The sequence below is a fragment of the Histoplasma capsulatum genome (genome assembly GCF_000150115.1).
Source record: "Histoplasma capsulatum G186AR genomic scaffold supercont2.13, whole genome shotgun sequence".
Taxonomy (NCBI): domain Eukaryota; kingdom Fungi; phylum Ascomycota; class Eurotiomycetes; order Onygenales; family Ajellomycetaceae; genus Histoplasma; species Histoplasma capsulatum.
In genome coordinates this window covers 625,611-652,449 of record NW_025544813.1, presented here as the reverse complement: position 1 = coordinate 652,449, position 26,839 = coordinate 625,611, and the positions used below count along the sequence as shown (strand labels likewise).

The window sequence follows — 26,839 nt, the reverse complement described above, 5'->3', positions numbered from 1 at the left end:
TGCCAGGTATTGTGAATGCATGGGATGCGGCGTTGCCACGTGGGTTGATTTATATATACACCGAGGTAAAAATACATCCGCCCTTTGCTTTTTGTGCCTTTTTGCAACGCAGGAGCGTGTCGGATAGTTAGTGTCGAGAAAATGCCCCGAAAAGGCCGCTAATCAACCATCCATAGATTATTGTTGGGCTGGATCCTGGGGGACCCTGCATTTTCGGCATTACTGAGAGAAAGGGGCTCACTGACCTCTCCTCTTCCTTCCAGCGCAGGAAATATCGATAAGTACTAGTATCATCATCGACCACCATCATTATTGTGATGGGTCATATAGGATTGCCGCCTTCTTTCCAATTGGGCGTATACCGTGCACAGGTAATGGATTTATACTCTTCCTCCTGCCAATGATAGTTTTGTCGGCAGCGCATTTTTACAAATTCCAAGAATCATGAGCCCAGCCCTCTCCCGCAAAATAAGGAAAACCGCGGAGGGTCTCTCCTCCGGATGTCCGGAGCCACATCCATGCGTGAAGGCCATCCATCGTGGGAACGGCTTAAGGCTGGCTGGTTGTGTAGTTCTCCAAACCTTGATGGGGAGGTTTCGACTCCACAGTGGTTGTGCTCGTCCACCAGAGACCTCTGAGAGGGTTCTGCTTTCAAGCGAAAGTCATTTTCTCGAGAGTTTGGAACTGTTCGGCACACGGGGGGATATGCAGTTCTGAATTGGTGGAGAAGAAGCTCATAGCAAGTAATCGACGGTCTTGCGGCCGCCCTTGAAAGGGACAAATAACCTTGAACTCAGGGCCCAAGGAGAGAAGAAAAAGAAACAACTAAACCTGATGTTTAGAGCGTGTGGCAGGGCACGACCTTATTTTCTTCCTTTTTTTGACTAGCTTCCAGTGAGATGCCAAAAAAGGGAAACCCAGGCCAGTTCAGGTTGCAAAAGAGCAAACAGAAAACGGGGGCGAAACGGCGGTCAGATCTCAGGATCCAGAAGGTTTGTTTTGTTTTTTTGTTTTTTCTCTGCGAATGGCAACACTTAACCAAGGCAAAATATCGAACCCTACTCGTGTTGCATGCAGAAGAAGGTTGAGTTTGCTTTTTTTTTTTCTTTTTTCTTTTTTTTCCCTTGCTCCTGTTTCCAATCAGACCGTGCCCAAAGAAGAAACACAGAAAGCCAAAGCAAACATCGAACGGGGTTCTCCGTGCATGTATGTCCTGTGCAACGTGGCTTTCATGCTTTCCACGTGGCGGTAGGTTGTATTGGCTGGGATTGCAATAATCATCATAATCGCTGTTCTTGTTGCCAAATCCAGCATTCCAGGCCATGGGATAGATAACCAGAACGGCACGGGCTGTGGACAGCGGAAGGGTCTTGGAAGTGGCTTGGTTGAAAGGCAATGAAGGTCGATATTGTCCAATGGCTCCCCGGTTCCCTCTTTGGCAGTATGTCTCGTCCACAAACTTCACAAATGGCCGCCTATCCAAGCCAAACCAGTCGCAATCTGAGTGTGCTGCACGCGAGTTCCAGGATCAAGGGGGTTTCTCAGCGAATGAGTGTCTTGTTGAGATAGCTCTGGGTCGATGATGCTCAAGTTGAGAATAACAATGAAATTAATTACCGTCAACGCCCTTGGAAAATGTATTTCACTGCCGATGTAGAATTCTGTAGTAATATTTCTGGTCATCATCCCATTCGGGAAAAGAAGCTCACTCACGAGTCAAGACATGAATGATGATGCTCTTGAAACTCCTGCTGCTGATGTGCAACCCCCACATTTCACCACCATCCCTGCGAATGGCTGCAGAATATCATATTTTCCATTTCTACCACAGCTGATATTTGTCTCGATTATTGGCTCGACACGAACCATCTCCACACCCAAATAACCTTGTCCTGCACATTCGTCCATACAAGTCCGTGTCCATGTCCATGTCCACGACCACAGACAGGGCGTGGCCATGCTCGCCATCCTCCACCAGGATCGCTGGGCGCCTGGAAGAGAGGGCAACTTTTCCTCCCCGGTTTCGCTTCAAAATCGACCAGGGAGGGGAACAGGGGTGCATCGTGGGCTCCCAGTCCTCCCAGCCCCAAAGCCGACCGACAGTTCTCGGCAATGGCACGAAAATAGAATCTGCTCCGGGGAGACAAAAAGCCACGGCTTATCCGCGCTGCAATTTACTGGATGCTCTGTCGTAGCATCGAACCTAGTCGGCCCCAAGTTGTCTCCGAGCCGACCCTGCCACCACGGAGTATGCGGCATCTCGAAGGCAGTTTGTCATTCAGACAGCCTGTCGCTCAGTCGTGACAATTGTGAAACCCTGAGGGAGAAGAATGCTTTCTGCAAGGGGCTCATGCGGCTGCGGCAGCCGTCAATAAATCCCATCGCCAATCCATCCCATCAAACAATGGTTGGTAATTCGGCAGAGTTACATACCGCTTTAGAAAAAGAAAAATAATAATAATAAATAATAAAAAGCCTTCTCTGACAAAGTTACATGTCAGAACTTCAACTGACCCACTTCGAGATAGGACACATGATGCCCTCGCCCCCCGATCAATTTGTTCAGAGCAATCTCAGTTCTAGCTCCTTCTGAGGACCCGCCCCTTCATCCGACGGGGCTCCATTCCTTCTCGAAGGATCGCAAGACACGCTAACAAGTCAAGAAAAGCGAGGTGGCGAGAAAATAAATTGATGATGCCATGATGCCATGATGCCATGATGCCATGATGCCGCGATGCCACGGGGCCAAGTCCCAGTAAACAACCTCAAATTTGAGCCCCGACAACCCCACACACTCACAACATTCTTTCGTTAAACTGTCTTGGAAGATATTGCCTTTTTATCCATACAGCAAGGATCGGTAATCACGGAGACTAGCCACGCGGACGGGCGCAATATCTCCTTTCGCTCGACATCATTAAGCTCATAGGGATCGCCGTCGTCGGCCCACACACATCAACAATGAAGGCTGTTGTGTTCACGTTGGAGCCTGCATGTGTGTGTGGTGTGTGTGTGCGCGCCCTGTACAGGCTCCACTCCACTCATGCATGTACGTACAGTCCTGTACCTGTGTGTGTGTGTCCTCACCGCCTAAATGATTCATAGGGCGGGTGGCCTTCAGCATTGGGTAAGCTTCCCCTTTGTGAGGAAATGCCGATTACGAAAACGAAAGGCGATGAAGGATTACGTAGTTCGACATGTAACTACGCCATGCTCACTTGCTGTTGCTTGATGGCTTGATATGCCGAGCAATTGATCGATACATTCTGCGGGTAATTATCTTTTCTTGGCTCTGTTGGAGAAAGGTACAGTGCAACCAAGGGGAGAGGGGGGACGGTTGGGCAAAGCTCGCCAATCCTCGTATCGAAGTGAAGTGATTAACCCGAAGGAGATTTGAAACCTTCTTTAAAGATAATATGTTCTCTTCTCGTCACTGCTTTTCTTTTCTCTTTTGGTAGCTGATCTACCATTTGTAAAATCTAGAACGAGCTTCTGTATCATTTAGGATAGCCCAGTAGCAACGGAGCCTCAGAAGTTTGAGTGAATGCTTCGGCTTGAGTTATTAAATTCCTTCCGCAGCTTACATAGTCATGCATACGTTCTCAACAATAACATCAGGAACAGGAACAGCTCGGTACTACTTGAGGCAGACCCCTCCTCTGTCTGGAGAGCGGAAGGGAGAGTTTTTGGGCTGCTGGCAATGGTTATGCAGAATGATATACTACTATGGGGGGATGATTCCTCGAAGAGAAATGAAAATAACGAGAACTGGTCTGCGGAGGAAATGCCGATTCCGTGGTGCGAAAATCAATAAATGCATGCATGAATGAAAACGTATTGTAATCTGTATAGTTCGAAGGGAAGGGTTGAAGATCCAACCAAGTTGGGGAAAGTTTCAACCAAATTTTTCCAAGGAAGGAAAATAAAAAAAAAATAACGTTCAATTTCACCGGCGGACAGTTTCAGCCCTGAAGGGCTGTGTTTTAAGCTTCATGTACCGGTGTGTTTTGAATGAACAATGAAGCAATGAATGCAACCCCTTGTTTTCTTGGGCAAGGAGTTGAAACCATGTCCAGATCGAGTACTTTTTTTCTTCTTCTTCTTCTACTTTTGGGAAGTTGGGCCCGAATTTCTTTTTCCACGCCTCGTGATATTGGGTTTGGGGGTTGGTTCGTTCGTTTGCCGCAGCCAACCCCTGTAAACTCTTCACCGCCCGCCATGAGATACTTCGGTTCAAAGAATTTGAAGTCAATTCATCGCTTCCTCGACTCGTTTAGTTCTAGTACCTCATGAAAATCGTCGATTTTCCTCCATCTTGTCCTCTCTCCTCCTCAAAAGACGCGGCGCGGCGCGGCGCTGACGGCGGACAGGGGTGGATTGGATTTATTTCGGCCAACCGCCGTAACCCATGGATATTATTCGACGGTAGTTGAGCAAGTCGACCAGGTGGAAGGTCACTTTAGCCCGTCAATTCGTTCGTTAGCCTGGTGAGTTGGGGGGACTATCTAGGTTAAGTTACTGATGTTAGGTTACTTAGTTGGGTGCTACGAGTCCATGCATTGTAAGCTAACAGGGGGCCCATATGGCAAAAAGCCGCGCTATCGTCCAAAGCGAAAAGGGTTTTTTTTTGCCAGCCGCGCACGTGTTGTGGACTCATTGGCATTCTTGTGACGGGCCAATCGGTCGAAGTCGGTCGGTGAGGAGAGAAATAAGCGTTGCGGGGAGTGGCGGGGATTGTTGTGGAAGTGGACTATGGAGGTACAGGAAGAGGATATGGACCAGAAGTCTGTTGTTGAAGTCTGTCGGGAAGGTATTTTGATATTGAGTTTCGGTTGTTGCTTGGAAAGCCTCTCTGACGATGTGACCCATGCCGGCTGAAGAACAGGAAAGATTTTCCAAGACGGAATTCGTAAATAAACTCGAGGACTGTTTTCTAGAAAACTGCCTGGTGGAGCCTGGTTTAGTGCAGGATTGCCACGTTCTGACCCTGGAGCATCGTGTGCGGCTCTGCCCAGTCACAGCCCGCAGCGAGGTTGCTGCTGATGCGCTGGCTGCGACGGACTGCCGATGGCTCCACGACGAGGACGACAATGACAAGCTCCAACGACGACATACTTCTTCTTCGTCGTCGTCCGCTCCACATTTAACTCGTCTCGTGATGAGAAAATCTTCATTCGACTAGCTTAGCGCATCAGAATCTCGCCAGAATATCGCCGACCCCACATCGACTCCCACGCTACGGAGGAGATAGAATGGAAATGAAAAAAAGAAGAGAGTGAAAAAAAGGAACAGAAACTTGGTGGAAGTTCGCCGCCTTGGGTTAATTGAGCCCCGAGTCCCTGGCTGGCTCCGGGTTTCAACCACTAATACTTGATTTTTGCAGAACATCGCCATGATTTGCTGGGAAATTTTTCATCAAAATCACATCCTTGCGACGGACACAAGTCATCCAGGGTCTAACCACGAGCAGCCAACGCCTGAAGTTTGAGGCCACGCCGTCTCGGACTAGCGGCCGCCTAGACACCGCCAGCGTGCAGCCAGGCTAAACTAGCTATCTGTAGCGTGCAACAACCTGGCAAGTCCACGCTACAAGCCACGAAGGATCTGCAGGCGCCCAGCTGTGACGCTGTGAGTTTGTGACGCCTGTGCTGCTTGCCTTTTTTTTTTCTTTTTTGTTTTTTTCAGTGCCGCTGTGTGCCGACTATTGGGAACGCTCGGCGCTGTCGGTGATCGTTCTGCGTATTGGGCTTTGTTTGCGTGCATGCATCTTACTTTGCTACGAGGGTTTCCCTTTTCCCAGATACACTTTCTTCTTGCTCCTTCTTTCCCCTTCCTGACTGCTTGTTTCATCTTGCTATTTTCGTATCTGATTTTGAGGGACTTGTGATTCTTATAATCGGGGGAAACGAAAATTATCAGGGCAACCCCCACATTTTTTTGACTATATTATTAGGAATTTTTTTGATTCCCGGTCGTTCATCACCGCAACTTTGGAACCCGTTCCCCACCGTCCTCGCCATCGCTCAATCTTGGGATCAATTCTAATTTCCAAGCTCGTACGTGACGGAGTGCATACGTATAGTATATCCACGTACATCACCGCATATCACCTGAAGTAAGCGAAAGAAGAAGAGCCTGATATCAAGGCGCAGATATCATCCTCAACCAAGCACAACAGATAATCCCGTACAACTCTTCTTGATTGCCGGCACAACAACCCTTTGGTCTGCTGTACGCTCTTCTGCTGGATTTCGCCATGCTTGTCTGGGGACGATAGACACTGCAATACCACACCCATCACCAACGTCAACGGGTGTATTATTATAATTGTGACAGTCTCCGCTATTGATCCTCAGTTATATTATCAGCATTATTATTGCATGTCCTTATCTATATCTATTATTGTTCAACCCGTTGATTTGCACTGGCCACAAGCCTTGCCGGTTTCTGGATCCCGGGGCGCGACCCAGTTGCATCATTTTATTCTCTATTCATCGCGCAAGATCCATTATCTGTTGCCCTACCTCGGTCGACTGCACCTACGGATCTTACTCCCCGCTCCATATCCCCATCCTCACTGTTCTGTGCTAGCTTAGGTGAGCCTCGTGTTTCAGGTCCAATCTCCCGCAAATTTCCTCATTTTTGGACGACGTACTTCTCATTTCTGCTCTTCTCTGCCCCACCACCTCTTGTGCCCTCCGAACGGCGTGCCAATCCGAGTGCATCATACCCTATAACCCTCTTTTTAAGATTATTTTATTTTGCAGCTTTACCCTGCTTTGCCTTTCTTGCCAACTTTTCTTTTTGTGAAAAAAATAACCTGTTCCTTAGCGCTGTGGGCCGCTAAAAAAACAGTTCTCTTTTTTATCCGCTTAAACTCCTGTCACTTTGGGTTGGCTGACTCGTTAGTGGAAGCCGTATTCCTGCCGGGCCCCCCAGCCTTATTTCTGGCCTCTTCTCCAGCTTTGAACCCAAAAGCCGTCGTCGCTACAACTACCACTGGTTTCCCCTCCCCTTTCCTTGTCCCCATTTTTGTCCTTTACCCTCCTTTCAATGAGCACTCTATCTGCTCTCGACAGGCACCGTGAAGGATCCAATCATACATTTGTCACTTCTCCCAACTCCTATATCCATTTAACTTCAGGCGACTCTGACTATCGTTCATCAACTACCATTTCTGCGTCTCGCTCCAGTCGCCGCTCTCTCGCTGCAATTGCTTTGGAAAAGACTTCCCAGGCATTTAATAGCTTCACAGCTTCCCTTGCCGCGCAACAAACAGGCCCCTCTGTTCGTAATCCCCCGTCACACACCAACTACCAGAAGCCGCCAGCACGAAATACCCCATCTCCTGCGTTCAGCTCCTGCAACGTCTTTGAGGATAGAGCCAACGTCCAGAGCAGTGACAGCTACAGTAGTGCAGGTGGTCGAGGAAGCGGTGATAGCGGGCCTAGCTCTGGTACTGGCGGTGTGAACACGGAGGACTTCCGCCTGTCAATTCACTCGTTGCGCAGAGGCTCTGTTGACAACCTCACCATAACCACACTTTCCCGCCCAACGACTCCTAGTACCGTAGCATCTCCTAGCCAACAGACCTTCCCACCTACTGCGCCTCGACGATATACTCTTCAAGGTAATCAAAGGAATCCACCGCTGCTCAACAGCCCTTCTGCACCTGAAGACGATTCGGATCCGGCCATGTCAAGTGGCAAGATGCACCAAACTTCTTCGCGCTTGCTGCGAATGACCAGCAATGATCGGCCGTTCACCAGAGATTTTAAAGACCTCTTCTCGACGCTGATAGTCAGTCTGAAACTCGAGACTCATCGTGGAATTTCTCAAAATTTGACCACACTTTTACGTCAGAGGAGGCCATCAACAATCTCGGTTCCCTAAAGTTCTCACAATCGAATCGTATGCCAGACCCTAAAGATCCCTCACGCATTGTCACAACCACTACAACTACGACATTTTCCATGGCGAAAGAAATGGCCCGTTCCGTATGTCAGCGGTTTGTAGATGCTAGATTCATCGAGCCAGTAGATGGAAGGATAAGCAATCAATTCCCCCTCAAGGGCGCGCTTTTTCACTTGACCCCGAAGGGAATTCACATCCTGCAGCGATTTTGCCAGAGAAACGGCATCACTGCCAGGCACATCATGGATGTACTCGAATCTCCCAGAAATACCATGCAGCTGGTTATATTAGAACGGGAAAATTCTAATGATCAAATATCTCACGACCGTGCCACAATCGAGGTTATTTTCCGTCGGTTTGCGGGGCAGGACGGCCCTAATATCAAGTCGTCCGCTTCGACTTCGGATTCGGACTCCGTCAGTGACTACACCAACGGACTTGTCGGCGTGAAAATGGCGAAAGAAAGGAAAGTCGGAGATAAAGTCATTCAGAATTCCTTTACCGGGAAAGCAGCGGTGGATTGGCTGATGGACTGCTGCACCACGATAGACCGTCGAGAAACAGTCGAGATTGCAGCCTTGTTTGTTAAACACGGGTTGACGTACTCTGCCTTTGAGGACAAGAATTATGTCCAAAATAACCCAGACGCGGCAGCTTTCCAACCCACCAAGTATTCTATCTATGCGCTGACTGAACGAGGGCAACGGATCTGTGGATGGATCGCGAGAGAAAAGCCGCTGGTCACGACTTTCGACGGCCGCGCTGCACCCCGAGATTCGAACAACGCCCGTTTGAATAACATCTTGCAAGATCCTGCGTTGCGATTACTGTTCAGGGAATTCCTGCGTTATTCCCTTTGCGAGGAGAACCTGTCTTTTTATCTTGACGTTTCCGAGTTTACAACAACTTACCACCAGCAAGAAAAGGCTGGTGCATTTGCGAAGATGGATGCCGTTCGAGAAACTCTTGCTAGTGCATATGGTGAGTTTATAATGTTTAGTTATGTTTTCTTATTATTTCTGTAGTATTCTCATCACTTTGACTTTTTTTTTTTTTCAATTCGTGGTTTCGTGCGTATCAACACATTTTCAGTAAACTTACAAAGATTGCAGGCTTATACAACGCCTTCCTTGCCCCTGGGTCTCCTTGTGAACTCAATATTGAACACGCTCTACGGAATAGCCTCGCCAGCCGTATGACGCGAGCCGTTGGAGATGATGCCTCTATGCTCAAAAGCTTGACTGAAGTCGTCAGCCTCTTCGAACTTGCTCAGGTTTCCGTCTTCAAACTCATGTCAAGCGTAAGCACCCTTTTTTTTTTTTGTTGTTGTTGTTTGGGGGGGGCTGGGATGCTCTGTTGCTCTCTCTCCCGACCTTCGCTTTCAGGCTTTCTTTTTCTTGTAACCGAAAGACTAAGTAAAATTAAAACTTGATTCGATGCAGGACTCCGTCCCAAAATTCGTCCGAGATCCAAAATATGCTGTCGTTTTGCAGGAACATGATTTCGATCCCAACATCCCTGGAAAGTCGAACTTGCCGGGTGCCGCCCCTATTCCAGAACGCTCCATGAGCCGGTCCACCAGATCGTAAAGTTTTTTCAAGATCGACCGATATATTTTGTAAGACCCGCCAACTCCCCTCTCTCCCGCCTTGTTTGCATCCATATCCGGTGTCCTGGATTTTTTCGGTCAACAATCAGCCGTCTTCCCACCGTTTTCAATTTTAGAACCGTTCATACAGTGGTTCCCCGAAAAGAGAAAAATAAAATAAATCCCAGCCCACCCCGTACTATTGTCCAAGTTCCAGATTACGATGTCTCATTCATCGCCATGTCTCAACAAGACAAAAAAAAAAAAACTCTATAAAGCGAACAAGCGGGAAAAAAGAACCGAAACGAAGCGAAACGAGTCGAATGAATGAAAGCAAAGAAATCAACAATAAAAAAATGAAAAAAGAACAAAAAGAAAACCAAAACACATGGTTCACGCTCCTCTCTTTCTATCTCACCGTGTAATAAATTTTCTTTCATAGCGTCGTTTCCTTCCCACCCCTCCTTCCCGTCTTGGGCCATTTCCATTTTTTTAACTGGTCTCCAGCGGATGATTGATTTGAAAACGATATATATCTCTATCTCTCTATATACATACATTTTTGTCTATCTTCTATTTTCTCTCTTCTTGGTTGGTCATAGTCATAATTGACCCCAATATTTCTTCCTTTCTTTTTCCCCATCGATTCAGCATATTGGGAGTTCATTTCTTTTCGTCTTTTCTTTTCTCATATATTTCTTTCTATGTGAAAGATACTTTTGGGGAGGGCGGGGGATTCTTTTTTAATGTATGCCTTTTTGAATCTTTTTCCCTTCTCTATCATCACATCGTTTCATGGTCATTGGTTGTCATTTTGTCACTTTTTGTCACATCTGCGCATGGCATGAATATCGCTTTTTATCTTCCTCCATCGTTTCATCTACTATTTGTTTATTTATTTATATATTTTGCGCTATTATATCTGATATCACCATCTACATATAATATTGGCTTTGTTGATTTAATTTCTGTTTTCTCTCTCATTCTTCCTTTTTCTACCTACTTAAACTATTTATATTTTGATAAACCTATCCTTTTCTCCTTTCTCCACCTATATATGTCTTTATCCATTCATTATCGATGCTAGATATCGTGATATCAACTTCTCCGTTTTATCTTCTCGCATCATTTCTGAAGCGCGGTGCTTAAACCATGTATTGTTTTTGGCTTTGATTTTACAGCCGTGTTCATTGATTTATTTACTTTATTTCCCATTTTCTACGCATTTTCTCGTATTTCTGACATACTACTTACTACTATACCATATCATCTCGCGCTATATTACCTAACTATCATATATAGTTACATATTACCAAAGCATGGACCCGGAGTCAAAGGTGGTTTGTGAATACGAATATGACTTACTTCCACCGCTAGCTACAATGCCTGTCCAAGATGCAAGATGCCTTCAGGATTTGGTTCTATTGCATCTTTCCCTTTATATATATCTATAATTTAAGCTGCTAATGAATAAAATGGCATCGATTGCGGTTAGTTGGGGGAAAAAAGGCTACGGACTGTATATAAGGACTGTATATCCGCTTTATTATCGTCTAGCTATCTAATACAGGTTATTTATGAACCCCTGAAACAAAAGCAGAAAAAAAAAAGACAAAATGTAGGAGGGAAGGAACAAAGAAGGGTCCAGTGAGAAAACCAACAACGGGACAGGGTTGGAATTATGACAATTTCATGGTATAATGGTACAAAGATCTTAGAAAAAGCGAATTAAATGCTTCAGTGAAACGAGACGAAAAAAAGGAGAATCACTTTCCCCCACCCCACCCCCTGACTCTCATCCCTTCCTCAATCGCCATCCAAATCCCCTCCACAACCCCCCTATCCCTCCAGCGCCCACTAGACCCAACAGCCGCAGCGCCAGCGCCAGCACCACCAGAAGCACCTCCCACATTACCAGCACCAGCACCAGCACCAGCACCAGCACCGGCGCCCGCAGCAAGATTCGCACTCTTCTCATCCCAACGATCAATGGCAAAACTCTTCACGCCGCGGCCCCACCCCTTCACCTCCCGCGGCACCTCCTCCCCCCTCCACCCGACATAAATGCCCGTGGCGTGCTTGAACAATTCCGGCGGCGACGACCATTTGTATGACTTAAACTGCCACGTCTGGCCGGTGGTGAAGACGGCGACGACGCGGTTCCAGTAATCGGGCCTGAAGTCCGCGGGGCTGTCGACGAGGATGAAGCGGGTGGGTTTGTGGTGGGCGTGATTGCTGGCGCCAGGGGTGGAGGAGGTGGAGGGCGGCTTTGTGCCGCTGCTGTTTGAGGAGGGGTTGGGGATGGTTTGGAGGGTGCGGAGGATGTGGAGGAGGTTGGAGGCTGTGGAGGTCGCGAGGGTGGGGTGGTCTGGTGGCACATAGACACCGTCTTCGAGGAAGGATTTGATGTTTGACATTCGGAGGAGGGAGGAGGCGGAGGGGGAAAGGAGGATGATGGGGTATGGGCGGGAGGAGGAGGAGTTTGTAGAGGAGGGCGGGGCGGGCTGTTTGATTAGAGACGCGCCGCTGGGCATAGATGTCGATGCGGCTTTCATGCCCGGCTTTGCCATGTTTGCTTGTGCATGTTGGCCTGGGCGCGAGCGATTGCGGCCCAGGAACATCTCGGCGGTTTTTCGCACATGGGAGAAGTCCTGCGATGGGAATGGGGAATTATCAGTGCCGGAGTTAAAAGCAATTTGAAAAAAATAGAACGAAGAAAAAAAAGAAAGAGAGAATATAACCCACCGTAGGCTTGATCCCCCTCAGGACGCTGTTCCGATCTCCCATTTTACGTTCCCCGTTATAAATCTCCTGCAAGCGCGGGTCAACAGTTCGAACCGGCCTGCCCCCAATACCAGCACCAGAAACAGCCGATGCCCCCCCAACAGTCCCCGATGCAACCTTGGTCGAACTCTCCGCCGCGCGCGCAGCGACACCAACACCCGCACCCGCACCCGCAGTGCCCGCCCCAACTTGTCCCACGGCCGAACCACCCACACCCACGCCCTCTAACGGACGAATGTATTCACTATCCTCTGAAGCGCCTTCCAACCACGTAATAAGATCCAGCCTTTCCACAAATACCAAATTCAGCACCTTGTCCACCACCTCCTCCCCTTTCTTCCCGTCCCTTTTCCGCCGCTCTTCAATGCCTTCATTAACCGCCTGCGCACTCGCAATATACTCCGGAATCGCCACATCCTTTTTCAGCCAGGCAAAGTATATACTGCGCAGATCTATGGGGATATTCCCCGCGGCGACGGAGATGAAGCGGGTGGGTGTTGAGAGCGGGATGCATTGTGATATGGCAGGGAGGTAGAGATGTGTAGCCACTGTAAGGTCTGTAGTCGTGTCTGTAGGTGTAGCGGAGGTGAGGAGGACTGGTTGGCCAGATGATGACACAGATAAGGAGAGAGCACCGCGGAGGGAGAGGAGAGGGTCAGTTATGGTGGGATTTGTTGGTTGTGTTGCCATTGTGGTAGATGTGGTCGTCGGCGACCTGGCGCGTGAGGTGTGCTGAGGTCGACAGCTTTGTAGTTCTGGCCAGAGATCCGCGTGCTTTTATTTATATGAACTTCGTGGCCGGCCTTCAATTCGGTTCGGGTCAACGTAGATTGTAGTGGTATATGGGTATCCAGTCGCGTATATGCAATGTTGCTGTGTGTCGGAGCTGAGTTGAGAAACTCAACAGAGATGGATCACGGATTATGTAATCTGCGCTTTCTTGCCTCTTCTTAACATCACGACCTCAACTTCCCATCACACTGCGAGGTTTGGTTGTTACTCCCGCTCATTATCTCCTCATAATAGCGGACTTACCGTTGCTCGCTCGCCTTAATAGCTTCTGCCAGCGCCCTCGAAAACCCATGGCATCCTTTTCCTTCCCACTGCCTGGTGCCAGTAGTGAGTCGACTGCTCATCATCGACATCGGACATCGCTAGAGCAAGTCCTTGATTTTACTGCACCACCGTTGACTCCAGCTGAGCAGGTTCAGGCTGATAGCATCTTCAACCAACTCATTGCTCACTGCGAACCAATACAGAGGAGCAAACCCTACAAGAGGGTCACCCTGGTCCGTCTGACGTATGAGCATTGCCGATCAAAAAATGTGTTTCTACAACAGATATTTACCTACTTTGATGGTCTCCCAGATCAAAGCCAAGGACAAAAACCAACATTTGAACATGGCCTATCCAAATTTCTCGGTTTTAGTTCCCAAACTATACTAGAGAGGAAGAGGGAGGCAGAAATGATGATGGATTCCTTTGCAGAGTATCTTTTTGATAACTTCTTTCTTCCAAGTATGTACTGTACATACACTTATTTCCAGTTTTCCTATGCTTTCTTTACTCACATAGTTGATTTAGTGAAGGCAGTGGGAACAAAGACACCGCAGCCAACCCCAGCCAGTTTATCAGCTCCTCCAATTGAAAATGTTGTTGGAACACCTGCAAGATTATCCACGCTCAGACGTGATTGCCTGGCTCGGGATCATAACCGATGTGTGGTTACACGGGCGTTCAACCTAGATGAGGCTATAGAGAGAGAGAAGCAGGACCCTTCAAATTTCAAAGACGATGATGGCGTGCCTTTGGAGCATGAAGAGTTTGCATTGCTTGAGGTTGCACATATTATCCCTCATTCTATCATGTCAGCAACAACCGTTGATGGCAAGCCACAGCTAGTATGTGAAAATTCATGCTCCAGGTTGAAATCTTGTGACTTGATTTTAACTTCTTGTAGAACGAATCTAAGAAAACGGCTCTTTCAATACTCAACATGTTCAACCCAGGAATCATTCATCTGATTGAGGGCCCGAATGTCGACCGACCGAGCAATGCACTTACCTTGACAACTGAAGCTCATTCATTCTTTGGCAGGTTCGACATGTATTTTGAATCCATGGATGACTACTCGGCTGATTCTAGACACACTTACACAATCCGTTCTTTCAACCGTTTATCCTCACGCCAGTTCAGACTCCCAGTGACGCGAACTCTACTCCTCTCGCCAAATCACACAATCGATCCCCCATCCCCAGAACTACTCGCGCTCCATCGGTCAATCGCTATTATTCTTCATCTTAGCGCCGCTGGACAGTACATTGAGAAGATAATCGACGAGCGTGACCAATTATGGGCAAGAAACGACGGCTCTACAGAATTAGGACATATTGTTTCCTTAGGTTTGGCTGGCTGGCTTAACGGACTGACCGTTTGACAAAAGGAGTGAAGGGAATGAAGGGAACAATGTATCAATAATATGCACCGAGATAGGAAGAACATGGGCGGACCTAACTAACCCCATACGGTAAAAAGGCAGAGGAAACATTAAACACAAATAATAACTATATATGTACAGTACATTGCTTGATTGATGTGGCCGGCGCTGGGGATCTGCCCAGTAGTATGTGATATTGTCATATGAGGCATAAACTAAAACTAGCCAATCAATAGGTTCCGGTTCAACCGAATACCTGGTTTTACAAAAGTTGAATGGTTTTTAAAATGTAGGCTCAACTTTTTTACGCCATCTCCCATCACACGTTTTCTAAAACAAATCACATTACGCTCGATGCGCGCTCACCACCCGGGGGCTAGTGTTAGGGGTTAGGGATTGAGGGTTAGGGTTATTTGAGGAGGCCCTGGGCCTGAGAAATGTGATTTATATCACTGCATTGTGTGAGTTTGTATTCCGGGGTGTGTACCAGTACTAATACAGTGCTATTGATCATGCCTCCTCACGGTAGATTTTTACGCAGTAGGTGAAGTGCCCGTCCATCAATCGTCTTTCCTATTCAAATTAATACTATTGATTAGCTAGTTAATGATAATAATAAATGCATACCTAACTATATCGAGCATTTATTATCATTCGCAGCGTTTAATCTACGAGTTATTCTCCACCGATTAATTATATTATATATATGGACGCCGCCTCGTGCAGCACAGCCACACACAGACACACATGATAACCAGCAGGCCCTGGCATACCCTCACCGGATCCTCTCTCCTTTCCATCCTCATAAAAAAAATCAATCAGTTACTGGTACTTACCCTACATGTATAGTATGTTATGTTATGCATGGTATATTGTCATATTCAATCCACGGGTCGTCGGGTCGTCCACGGAGGGAACAAGGAAAGGAAGAGTTCGATGAAAGGAGAGAAAGAGGAGAGATTACCAAAAGAGCGACGAGGCGGGGAGCTGCTAGAGCTACGGCAACCACATACATACATACGTTCGTTCGTTCGTTCGTAACAGCCTGATCTGATTGATAGCTGAGGAAGAACGGAGGGGAGAGATGTTATACGTATGTAATATGTGGAAGTAGTTGACAAAATATTTTTTGTCTTTGGAAAAGAAAGAAGAAAGAAGGATAAAAACCTTTCCTCTCAACTCAACATCAACAACTAGAATAATAATAACTAGCTAGCTACCTAAAAAAACAAGCACGAGAAAGAAAAAGAAGAAGAAAAAAAAAGAAAAAGGAAAACAAACTCCTCCGGCCCAAACAAAGAAAGCCCAGCCCATTCAAGAAACCAGACAACGAAAAGGGAAAAAAAGCTGACAGAATTAAAAAAAAAAAATAAAATAATAAAGAAAAATAAAAGAACAAAAATAATGATGGTGATTTGAATTATTTAAGAACAAGAAGAGAGAAGAAAAAGGTAACCATGACAAAAATAAAGCAAATAAACCCCATAAACCTTTATCGGGAATGATGCTGTAGCCTTGGGTCCCTTGATCCCATCGCACCACTAGGAGTAGTAGTAGCACCAACGTTATTGTTATTAAAACCATGATTCCCACCATGCAACGACGCAGTAGGTGTAGGGGCAGTTGGAGTCATCATAGTCGGCGACGCCAGTAGACTGGAACTGACACCGACACCACCGCCAGCAGAAGTAGAAGGAGCAGACGAAGTATCCGCCCCCGCTTCCTGCATAACTACATCTTGAGTCGTGCCGCCACCACCTAAACCGCCTTTTCTATCCACCGAAGCCATAACCTTGTCTTTATCTTTATCCATGGGACTCTGATCTTGATTTTGATTCTGAGTCTGGCCATTATTGCCTCCCTGATGTGGCTGCTGCTGCTGCTGCTGCTGCTGTGGCGTCGATAATCCTTGACCCGCCGAAAACAAAGGAGGCTGCGGCTTCTCAGTCGTCGGCGTCGTTAACGTCATCGTACCGCGCCGGCTCATATAATCGCCCAGGCTAAGCTTTTTCTTCACGGGACTAGGAGCGGTGGTACTGGAGGCTGGAGGTAATCCAGGTGTTGAGTGGTATGTGCTTGTAGGGGTGGTAGCTGTGGGAGTGGGAGTAGATTTGGCCAACATGTGTGGAGATTGGGTTGGGAGGGTTGGCGTTGAGGAATTTGGGGTGTTTGTTGACGGACTGGGATAGCTAGAGACGGGCGTCATCGTCGGGTTGGGAGGTGATGAGGTGAAAGGAGGTGTAGGACGTAATTGAACTCGTAGGTCTCCTCTACGTAGTCTGTCTGGCGGTTTACGCGGCACCGGGAAATTATGAGCAACGGTTGATGGCAACGGGTGAGGTGATTTGTTGGGTGAAGCGTCAGAGGATATATGCAAAGAAGACAATGCGGTTGATGTACCAGGTGACGGTGGGACCATAGCATGTTGAGCAGTCTTGGGTGGCGTTATGGGCGGATCTGCGTCCTCCATGTCGACATCTTCCCGAGTGTGCAGAGGAGAGCTGGTGACGGCAGAGTGCGCGTCTGGTATCGAAGGCGTGGTGGTGGTGGTGGTGGTGGTGTTGTTGTTAATACATCCTGGCGATGCATTTGTTTGGTTGGCCATTTGCCGAAGCCGCAGTAAGTCTTCATGACACCGTTTAAAAAGCCGTGTTTTCAAAGGAACGAAGCTAGTTCGCCGTGGAGGTTTGGGTGGTATGAAGTCCGGATCATTCTCGTCTGGTTCGGTCTGCATTTCCGAGTCGACATAGTGTGGGCGGCGAAGGGGGGAGCCGACCATGGGTGTGTTTGATCTCGATACCTTCTTTTGAGTTTGTGACTTTGAGCCTGGGGCACCAGACGCAGGTGAGCGTTTCCGGGGAGAAGTAGAAAATCGATGAGCAGCCGTTGTAGTGTCTATGCGTAGAGGTTTTTGGAGCGATTGTGAAGCCTGTTTTTATAGTTAAAGGTTAACGAGTGTCCGTTGTTACCGATTTTACAGAGAATACGGGAACTTACGCCTGTCGTAGCAGTAGTACCCGCAGAGGTACCAATAGATCGCTTTTTCTTCCTCGGAGGCTGTTGCTGCTCATGTTCAAGCTGCTCGAATTTCTTCTCGGCTGCCGCAATCTTCCTTTTCTCTCGTGCAGAAAGTTCTCCAGACATCGAGCCTAGAGGGTCGGCGGGACTATGCGCTGTTGGGGTTAGATCTCGACTTCGCGGGCGATTTGATGTAGACCTTGACCGAGACTCCCCTTGATCGTCATCCACTTGGGCCTTAACGGTTTCGCTCGCAGCTCGACTGTTGTTGGCTTGGCCAGTATTCACGGGAGATATTGTATTTTTAGCCTTGCTCTTTTTCCGTCTCCCATTTGCCTGTTTCGAGGAAGGTTCCGCGCTCTTTGGAGGTCGTCGACAGTCGATTTTCGCCAGACGACAGGTTCGCGAAGAGTCACAGGCACAGCCACCAAAATTTGCTAGAACATTGCTTATCGAGATCGCAGCAGCGTCAGAGATGCCATCGTTGGACCCTTCCTGTTTCACAAAGCCATTGTTGGAGGGAAACATTTGCGGGTCGAGGTACCAAGAGGTTGTTATTTCCGATTTGGCGGAAATATCCTGGTTCGCCACAAAGCAGAAATGGTATTCGATGTTATTCGTGATGACGGTTTTCATAGTGACATTTGGGCGACACGACCGTCGAACATAGCGTAACTGAGAGCCTTCTTTGCGACTGTCGATATATATGGGAAGCTGAGGGTGGAAGAACACGAAGGGCTCGGGATGGCGCAGCTCCTGCCAACGGCTATTCGGGTCAAGGCAATAATCGCGGAAATGGCCGACTTTCCCCTTCACTTCTCCAATGATCTCATCCTTATGGACATCGTTTTCCACAGTCAGGAACCGCCATGTAGGGTGCCGTTTGTCATATTCAACGCTGTTGTCAGTCATGACTTGTTTGGAGAGGACTGGCCACTGCGAAGGGTCGAGTGGACGATCCAAATACATAAAGACTTCATTCGCGGAGCGACCGTTGGAAACAAGGGCAAGCTGGGCAGGATCCTGTACCCAGGACGACAGATCGGTTGCTAGTTTCAGGTTATCGAATAGATTGCTAGGGATATCCACGTTCGCCTGGTCATGATCGTACAGGTGGAGGAACTCTTGGGAATAGAGGGGGATATTGGGGATGAGGGAGGTTTTGGTCGGGCTCATGGCTGACGCTGACGCTGACGTCGCCCGCTTTCGACCGTCCGAACCAAGTGGAGGAGGAAGGCCCGTGAGCGAGGTTATAGAGTTGGATGTGCGATGGCTGGTCTTTGACTTCTTCGCGGGAGGAGGGCCTCCCTTTTCGTGGGAGGAGAAGCCGTTGGTTTGATCGCCAGCACCACCGGTCGCAACAAGGGTGGTGGCCGTGGTGGTGATGGTCGTGGTGGTGCTACTGTTACTGGCGTTATCCTTTGCCGCTATAGCCTTCTTCCTATGGGACTTGGAGCCGGATCGCTTGCTCTTTCGGTCACCGCCATCGCTCTGCTCGTCCCTGCGCCTTCTCTGGAGCTCTGTGGCAAGTTTTGAGTCGAGAGGCCTCGGTTCGCAATCAGCACAGTTGTGTACTTCGGGAACATCTTCGCCGTCGTAGTAGCATAAGATGTGTTGCCAAGTCTCACAACGTTCGCAGAACACGGTGTGACCATCGTCGTCTTCAAAGGTACATATGCACTTGATGGTATAGGGCTCATCTTCGTCATCCTGGCCTGATTGCTGCGCGACGGCGTTATTGGAACCATTTAGAACCGGAGAAGGAACAACAGGAGAGGGGAGCGGCGGAACGGCGACCGGGGCAGGGTTGGCTGTCGAATGCGTGGCTGCGGGAGAGGAGGTATCTGTCATAATCTGACAGCGTACCTCCCCCAGAACACGATGTTGGTGCTCAAGCAACGATCCCTCGATCGGATGGGAACTGTGGGTGATGGAAGTCTGATGGGGGGGAGTAAGAAGAGGTGGTGGTGGTGGAGCGAAAATGTTGTCCTTTGATTCCAAAGCCACTCGCGCAAATTTTCCCAGTTGGTGTGTTGGTTCCGATCGACGAACCAAGTCATCAACCAGGACCGTTACACCACGAGACAGAAATCACTGAAATCACTGAAATGAGAGAAGTCAAGTCTACGTATCGAGGGAGATCAGAAGATAAGAAGCAAGACAAAATCCAGCTGGGCACTCAGGGTGACCGGGGGGGTTGGGGAGGCAAAAGAGATCGAGGGAAAAAAAAAAGTTATTATGTGTCCCAGGAATGAAGATTGACTTTTTTGGGTGGCTAAAAACGATGGAAAACCATGAATTTTTCGATGGATTTTCGATGATTCGAGTGACGAAAAATATACGAATGAACGGGACACACTCGCGATGGAAAAGAATTATCGAGGAGATTGTAGGCGGAAGGGAACGGTCGTAAGATACCTGGAGGAGGCCACGTCGACGACTAACTAGTTGAGAAGGAAGGGAAATGGAGGAGACGGAAGGCAGGAGATGGCGCGCATTTGAAAGAAGAGGCGGAATCGAGGATAGACGGCAAGAAGGAGAGAAGGGAGAGTATCCTCGCGGGAGAGAGAGAGTGTGTGTGTTGATGGTCGAAGGACAGGAGATGGGAGGATGGCGTGGAGAGGAGAGGAAGATGAAACGGGGGAGCCGGGCAGGCGGCGGGAGGGAGCAAGATAGGAGTGGGAGGAGCAGGCGGTAGGGCGGTAGGGCGGTCGGGCGGTCGGGCGGTGGCGGCAGATAGAATCAGACCAGAACGGAAAAGGAGGAGGAAGACGGCGGGGAGGGAGCGTGAGCCATGGATCGCGGAGGACGGAGGAGGAGGAGGAGAGTAGTTGAAGCGGGAGAGGTGTTAGGTAGGAGGACAGTGGACATGGACAGAAGCAGGAAGCAGAGGAGGAAGTCTGGGCTGGCAGAACTCAACTCTTTCTCGAAATTCAGCGAGCGAAAAACCTGACTAAACGGGCAATGGATGCGCTAGTCCCGGTTGGGCCGGGGCTGGGGCCCGCGCCTGCAGCCGCTAGCTGGATCGGGGTTAGTACGGACTTGGCACTCCCACCTTTGAGGCCTCCAGGCAAGCGTGCTCAGGCTGCTCAGGGTCTACTCTCGGTGTGCTTGGTGTGTTCAGTGTGTTCAGCTTGCTCCAAGCGGGAGGAGGAACAGAGATTATCAGATAACCCAGTCAACACAGATGGCAGAACAGGTTAGGTTGACAATGCCGGTGTGTGATACCCTGTGTGTTAGTGGTCATTATTAATTAGTATTGGGCGACGGATGGCATTGGCCGCCTGGTGGGAGCTTGTGTGTTGTGCCCCTCCTTCCGACCAGCAGAAAAAGGAGGATGAGGGGGACAGCTGTTGCTCTGAGTCGCTGTTCGCTGTTCTCCCTGCTCCGGTCTCGCTGCATGTGGTCTGTCACTGCGCGCTGCTTCCTGCTCGAGGCTGCGAGAATGACAAGGAAGAGAGGAGGGGGGAACGAACACGCGCTGAAATGATCTGCATGGCCTCGAACACACCCACCGTTTCACGCCCTTGTCAGCCTAGGGGGGAGGTGAGTTAAGCTTACCCACCAGAGTAGTGCTGTCTGTCCTGTTAGTTGGAGGCTGAAGAACGAAGAAATATTTTTAAAAAAATAAAATCAAATAAAATCAAATAAATAGATTTAGGAAAAAGGAAAACCTCCAAATCCATCATCAATGCATATTCTTTCTCCAGAGGGTGGCAACGGGCTACATCGGTATCCCCCCCCCCACCACCCGGCTCCAACGCTCACATCATACGAAGGCGGCACTGCCTGACTGCAGTATCCAACATGGTAGTTGTAATATTCTGTCGCCTCTCGTCTCTGTGAGGAAGCAGGGGAGAGAAGAGGAGAAGGGTCCCGGCGGTTAGGGTTTAGAGAGACAGTCCTGCTCTGCTGCAAATGCGCCCGCTTGAGGTACCCCGGCCCGGCCCCTCTTCCCACCCCACTACCTACTATACCTGGAGCCCATCATCCCTTCTGCGGCTCTCTCTGTAGCTTCAAGAATATCGCTCTGTCATAAAAACAGTGCTGGGTGTGGGTGCAATTATTAATAATAATCCCCGGGGGCTTGCTGCAATCCTTCTTCGGCCGTGATTAGTGTCATGCAGGCAGTGCATTTGATGACTGCCCACAAAGAGAGAGATGTTCGGGGATATTTTCGGGGGGATTTCTCTCTGTCCCTCTCTCTGTCCCCCTCTCTCTCTGTGTGAGAGCGTTATGTTAGTGAGGGTGTTGCTGTCTTTTCCCTCTCCTTGTTAGGATGGTCGAGGATATATTAGGTAAATTAGAAAGGGATTGGCGATTCATTTTTTGAGGAGGAAAATAAAATAAAACGAAAGGGACGTATAAAGGGAATCTAAAAAAAAGGAAAAAAAATCTTTTCAGAAGATAACATGGTGGAATTGAAAAGTCGACAGGGAAGAATTGACAGAAGGCAGAAGCTTGTCTGTCTGTCTGTTGGTCGGTCGGTGTGGCTGTCTTTTTTCTTTCTTTTATAACACTGTTATTTCTTGTTTCTCGCTCTGTACAAAGAGTTTCATAGTTAGTACAGGTTAGCAGAGAGAAGACCAAAAAAAATGTTAGAAAAAGAGGAACAATAAAGGAAGAAAAGAGATCGAGAAAAAAAAAGAAAACAAACTAATACTGTGCCCTCTCCGTTGCCTCAATTGCGGTCCCATTCTGTCGATCCTGCCGGAGGACAGCGCTATAGCCATTGGCCAGAGAGCAAAGAGTGCGTATAAGTTAGTAAATAACGGAGGGAAAAGAAGGGCTACCCATGGTTTGTTAGGGAAATACATGGTAGTTAAGAGAATGGGCTGCTGGGTTTCAGTTAGAGAAGTATGTATGTATATGTATATGCATATACATATTCATCCATCCATCCATCCGTCTATATATATATAGACGGATGCATAAAGCATACGCGAGGAGAAAAGGGGAGGGTTGGAGTTTTTTTTATATACTCTAATCCGTGGTGGATGTTACTCCGGACCAGACTGAGACACCGGCCCGCCGAGTCGTAGTTGTTCGGGGGAGAGAATGAGCTGGTTCATCCGGTACATAGTCTCCATCTTCGCGTGAAGAAAAGGAAATGAAGAAAAAGAGAGGGAGAGAAGAAGGGAAGAAGCAAAAGCAGAGGAAGAGGAAAATGAAGAAGAAGAAGAAGAAGAAGATTATGATGAGGATGAAAATGATGATGAAGCTAGAGATGGGAGATTGGTCAAATGCAGGGAGCAGGGCGTTCGGCGCTGACTGGTCTGATGTAGAAGAAAGAAGAAAATGAGGCAAAACAGGCGCGAGGCACCGGTGGACTCGACCAAACCATGGGTTCGGCAATTTCTTGACCAGATCTATGTATGTACATACTGCACTAGTTAGTACCTGCACGGGTGCATGGGTATTCGGGGAAAGGGGATAAAGAGAGTATTGTAATACCTTCTCCCATGTCGTCCGTGTATATCTGAAGCGGCCTGGTAAGGAGGCAAGGGAGAAGCAAAGCAACATTTGGAGGTTGGAAGAAAGAGAGAGCGACGGGGGGGGATGATACGGAGGAAAAGACTCAAGCAAGGAATATTTATTTTTGGTCCTTTGACTTGGTAGAGATCAGATACCGGACCGAAAGACAGACAGATAGACAGACACCTTTCTTTGCCTCCCGCCCTCCTTATCATTTTCTCCATTGGGTAGCCATCCGGTGGGTGCCTTCACAACAATACATAGCAATGTGCGGTATGGAGGAGATGTGATGGAACCAAATGGAATTATTGTAGATATATATATAACTTCCATCTTCATTCCCGCCAGGATTTGCCCACGGGGCACATCCACGGGCCGCACAGGTGACCAGTGGGTGTGGCTGGCATACCGTTTGGGGATGATGTCACCCGTCCATGGCGAACTAACTACTCCGTAGTCAACCAGTTGTTCTATAGTTAGACTTAGTTTTTGGGGAAATGTGTTGCTCTCTTTTCTTGCTTGCTATTTTGATGCTGCATGCTTAAGCTTATGTACGTTTTAAAGTTGAAGACTCGTGCTTATTTTCCCTCCCAGCCGTAAGGGACTGTTGAAGTATCCGCAGCTCGCCTGTACTGGGTACCGCGGATACCAGAACTCAAGGCTTGCCCCAAGCGCACGGTCAATTCAAACACTGGTCTTAGTTGAACCGTCTCAACTGAACCTGCTCGCTGCTGAACGCCGTTCACGGTCTGCCTCACTAAATATATGACTGCAAAGGTGACCTTGTTTTCCAAGTATATTGCCGTCAACAAGGCCGGTCAGATATGTCACCCATTTACGGACTGTGATAATAAATAAATAGCTATGTCTTTTTAAGGGGGTCACAAGGGAATAGCAGAGAAAAAGGTTTCTCCCAACTACCCGCGCCTTTTCTTCTCCTCTTAACATCTAACAACTTATCTCAAGAAAGCCCTTTTCTTGCGTCCTTTTTTTTTTTTTACTGTTGGCCCCTCCCAAAATAAAGCCGTCTCTTTTGCATCCCTACGCTGCGAAGATCGCGACAGATAGCCTCTCACAAACTTCGAGCGAATGGTTCCCCCCTCCCCTCCCCCGTTGCTCGTCGCGTGACCTAATCACGATTATTCTAGTGAACTTACGTTTATCAACTGCTGTTGGAGGGATTGGATTCGGTGATTCGTACCCTCTATACCACCATGGCGCTTTTGGTGATTGAGCTCTTTTGCCCTAGTGGTCGAATAACTGCTTCATTGGAGTTATTAGCGCCCATTCGACGTCCCCACGGGAAAATCCTTTACGTATCCCAAGGAAAGTCAAATCATTGGGAGGGGTAGTGTTACCCTTTGATACTTAGACTTTACCCCTTAAAATCACTTGCCTTGCCTGCATTGGTGACGAGACGTGGAGTTTTGTGGTGATGTTGGTGGTGGAGGGCCCCTTAACTCTCACGATGAACTTATATCATCTTCAGCAGCGAACTCATTTGTGTATATATATATATATATATACGCCAAAGCATCTAAAGGGGGAGATTTGTCAAAACGTTGGTATTTCGGGTCGGCGCCCCCGGGAAGGAAAGGCATGCTTTATGAGCGACACTGACTTTGGGGTTATGGCATAATCCTCAGAACGAGGCGAATGTCTTTCAACACGCTGATTGTGTATTGCGATTGTAAGCTCTTCAGAGCAGAATTTGACGAGCAGTGGTGGCCAAAACATTTTCACTTTATACAGAAAGGATAGGTAGGGGATTGAAGTCGGCTTCGATTACTGACCAAGATGTATTAAAAGCCATCCAAGGTCAAGACTCTGATCAGACTCTTCATGTCTCATGGCAGGCCATTGACAAAAACTCTCAAGTGCCCATGCTCAATCTCGCAAATACAGAGAAGTGTCTAGAGATCTTTCTCTCCACCGAAGGAAGTCAATGGCTAGGAAGAAAGGATTAAAGAACTTGAGAGTCTTTCTCAAGCTCAGGGACAATGAGATTCTACTTGAGGAATCTGAGAACACCTCAGCTGACTAGCAAAAAAGGGCACGCTTAGAAAGGGAATGGAAAAAATATAGGAAGAGATCATCAAGCTGCAAAGGAAGCTTGGTGATTCAAGAGCAATTTTGCAGGTTCTTCAAGCAAAATCTCTCCTGCCCACATGTCAAATCTGTGAGAATCCACCTTGATTAAGTCCTTATACAATCCAGAACACCTCTGAATAGCGAATTTGAAGAATCGTTGGGGATAACCAACCTAGTAAAAGAACACACAATCACGTCAAAATCAGAGGGACTGCCCCGAAATGTTATACGCAATATGAGCAGGACGACTGGAGGCACTGGCGTCCATGGCGGGCTGTTAATCTGCACAGGTCTGCACTTCGCGAAGCTATGCGCAAAGAAAATACAAAGGCGAAACCTGCTGAGCGAATCCGGGGGAGGACGACTGGGGACCAGGATGTGATAACTTGATCCTATGTGTACTCTCTCCATGTTTGAAGCAACTGGCATAGACGTCGGCTGAAGAAAGTGGTTACCTTGAGATATATGCAAGAAAGTAACAACAATAACAATAATAGTGCAAGGCGATCGATGTAATCGTCGCCATCCGATTCCATATGACAAGCAAATGTCAAGCTCCAGCTGGCCCTTAGAAGTGTCCCTTGCAGAAGAAAATTAGATTACGGAGCCGCCGGGATGGTTTCTGTTCTTTTCGGGATATTTCAAACTGCCTTGCCTGCAATCCGGAGACCTCCCTGCATGAGAGCGTCGTTCATATCAAGAAGCTGTCTCTGGAGGAGAGGACAGCTGCAGCTCATCATATATTGTCGATGGTTTGAATTTTGCTTCTTGAATTGAAACCGGCCATGCTTTGGCCTCTGTTCCACTCTCTGCGCCCTATCACTCGCGGGAGATTTTCGGGGGCTGGCTGCTTGAATATAAATATATATATATATGTTCTTCCATAGATCATGGGATGGAGCTTCGGTTTGCGACAGTGCGGTCAATACCGTCTCTTGTTGAATCAAGGTCACTGACACCCAGAATATTTAGCTCGTCGTCGACAACACTCAGGGGGTAGTGTATGCGCATAATAATAGTCAAATATATGGGACATGTAAGAGGGTTGTGGTGGTAGCCTATAACTCGACCGTCAATTTCTTCTCGCCCATCCAGGGGGAATTAGATGGAACTTGAACAGGTTGTCGTTGCTCCCGGTCCTTGGGGAGTTTTGTTTAATAGTAGACATTTATTGTACTCCTCTGCCTAGTATTTCTAACTCATTTTCTGTCCTGCTTGTGACCATACTCATGCCCTTGACCGCTGCCTCTTCACAACCTTACTAAGTTTGGGCGCTTGGCCAATACAGTCTCACTTGAAATGTGCCACTCACCCAGAGCCCTTCGAGTTTGCTTTCCTCTGAACTGATTTTCTGGTGCTTTCAGGTTGTGTGGGTGAAATCAAACGACAGATACAGCGAGGTGGCGAGGTGGAACTTTTTAGTTGCTGAAATCTCTCAACCAGCACCAGCCCACCGTCTCCAAAATCTAGATACCATTCCTTGAGCTAAAAAGGCAATAGGAAGAAAGTTCCCTTTTTTATAAAAGAAAACC

General features: G+C 48.0%; 8 protein-coding genes across 8 annotated transcripts; 4 read left to right on the top strand and 4 right to left on the bottom strand.

Annotated features, from left to right (window-relative positions):
* Positions 1–444: 444 nt before the first annotated feature.
* Positions 445–2,583, top strand: HCBG_08178 (uncharacterized protein; the record flags this gene model as incomplete). The annotated part of the gene is made up of 6 exons (XM_045435227.1): positions 445–661; positions 889–992; positions 1,145–1,206; positions 1,340–1,536; positions 1,914–2,407; positions 2,476–2,583. The coding sequence occupies 6 exons, from the start codon at positions 445–447 to the stop codon at positions 2,581–2,583; spliced, it is 1,182 nt and encodes a 393-aa protein (XP_045284533.1).
* Positions 2,584–4,383: 1,800 nt separating this feature from the next.
* HCBG_08177 (uncharacterized protein) lies at positions 4,384–5,113 on the bottom strand (the record flags this gene model as incomplete). The annotated part of the gene is made up of 3 exons (XM_045435226.1): positions 4,384–4,457; positions 4,643–4,933; positions 4,987–5,113. The coding sequence occupies 3 exons, from the start codon at positions 5,111–5,113 to the stop codon at positions 4,384–4,386; spliced, it is 492 nt and encodes a 163-aa protein (XP_045284532.1).
* Positions 5,114–7,053: 1,940 nt separating this feature from the next.
* On the top strand, positions 7,054–9,503 carry HCBG_08176 (developmental regulator flbA; the record flags this gene model as incomplete). Its single annotated transcript, XM_045435225.1, has 4 exons — positions 7,054–7,804; positions 7,864–8,895; positions 9,027–9,214; positions 9,357–9,503. The coding sequence occupies 4 exons, from the start codon at positions 7,054–7,056 to the stop codon at positions 9,501–9,503; spliced, it is 2,118 nt and encodes a 705-aa protein (XP_045284531.1).
* A 1,527-nt stretch (positions 9,504–11,030) lies between these two features.
* HCBG_08175 (uncharacterized protein) lies at positions 11,031–13,115 on the bottom strand (the record flags this gene model as incomplete). Its single annotated transcript, XM_045435224.1, has 2 exons — positions 11,031–12,153; positions 12,248–13,115. 2 exons carry the CDS (start codon positions 12,974–12,976, stop codon positions 11,269–11,271), a joined length of 1,614 nt encoding a protein of 537 aa, XP_045284530.1.
* A 253-nt stretch (positions 13,116–13,368) lies between these two features.
* On the top strand, positions 13,369–15,009 carry HCBG_08174 (uncharacterized protein; the record flags this gene model as incomplete). Its single annotated transcript, XM_045435223.1, has 5 exons — positions 13,369–13,804; positions 13,862–14,187; positions 14,247–14,688; positions 14,865–14,909; positions 14,960–15,009. The coding sequence occupies 5 exons, from the start codon at positions 13,369–13,371 to the stop codon at positions 15,007–15,009; spliced, it is 1,299 nt and encodes a 432-aa protein (XP_045284529.1).
* A 1,124-nt stretch (positions 15,010–16,133) lies between these two features.
* HCBG_08173 (uncharacterized protein) lies at positions 16,134–19,592 on the bottom strand (the record flags this gene model as incomplete). Its single annotated transcript, XM_045435222.1, has 2 exons — positions 16,134–17,652; positions 17,721–19,592. The coding sequence occupies 2 exons, from the start codon at positions 19,590–19,592 to the stop codon at positions 16,216–16,218; spliced, it is 3,309 nt and encodes a 1,102-aa protein (XP_045284528.1).
* A 1,113-nt stretch (positions 19,593–20,705) lies between these two features.
* Positions 20,706–21,628, top strand: HCBG_08172 (uncharacterized protein; the record flags this gene model as incomplete). The annotated part of the gene is made up of 3 exons (XM_045435221.1): positions 20,706–20,855; positions 20,982–21,287; positions 21,521–21,628. 3 exons carry the CDS (start codon positions 20,706–20,708, stop codon positions 21,626–21,628), a joined length of 564 nt encoding a protein of 187 aa, XP_045284527.1.
* Positions 21,629–22,980: 1,352 nt separating this feature from the next.
* Positions 22,981–24,953, bottom strand: HCBG_08171 (uncharacterized protein; the record flags this gene model as incomplete). Its single annotated transcript, XM_045435220.1, has 5 exons — positions 22,981–23,110; positions 23,389–23,686; positions 23,857–23,998; positions 24,374–24,479; positions 24,838–24,953. The coding sequence occupies 5 exons, from the start codon at positions 24,951–24,953 to the stop codon at positions 22,981–22,983; spliced, it is 792 nt and encodes a 263-aa protein (XP_045284526.1).
* Between the last annotated feature and the right edge of the window lie 1,886 nt (positions 24,954–26,839).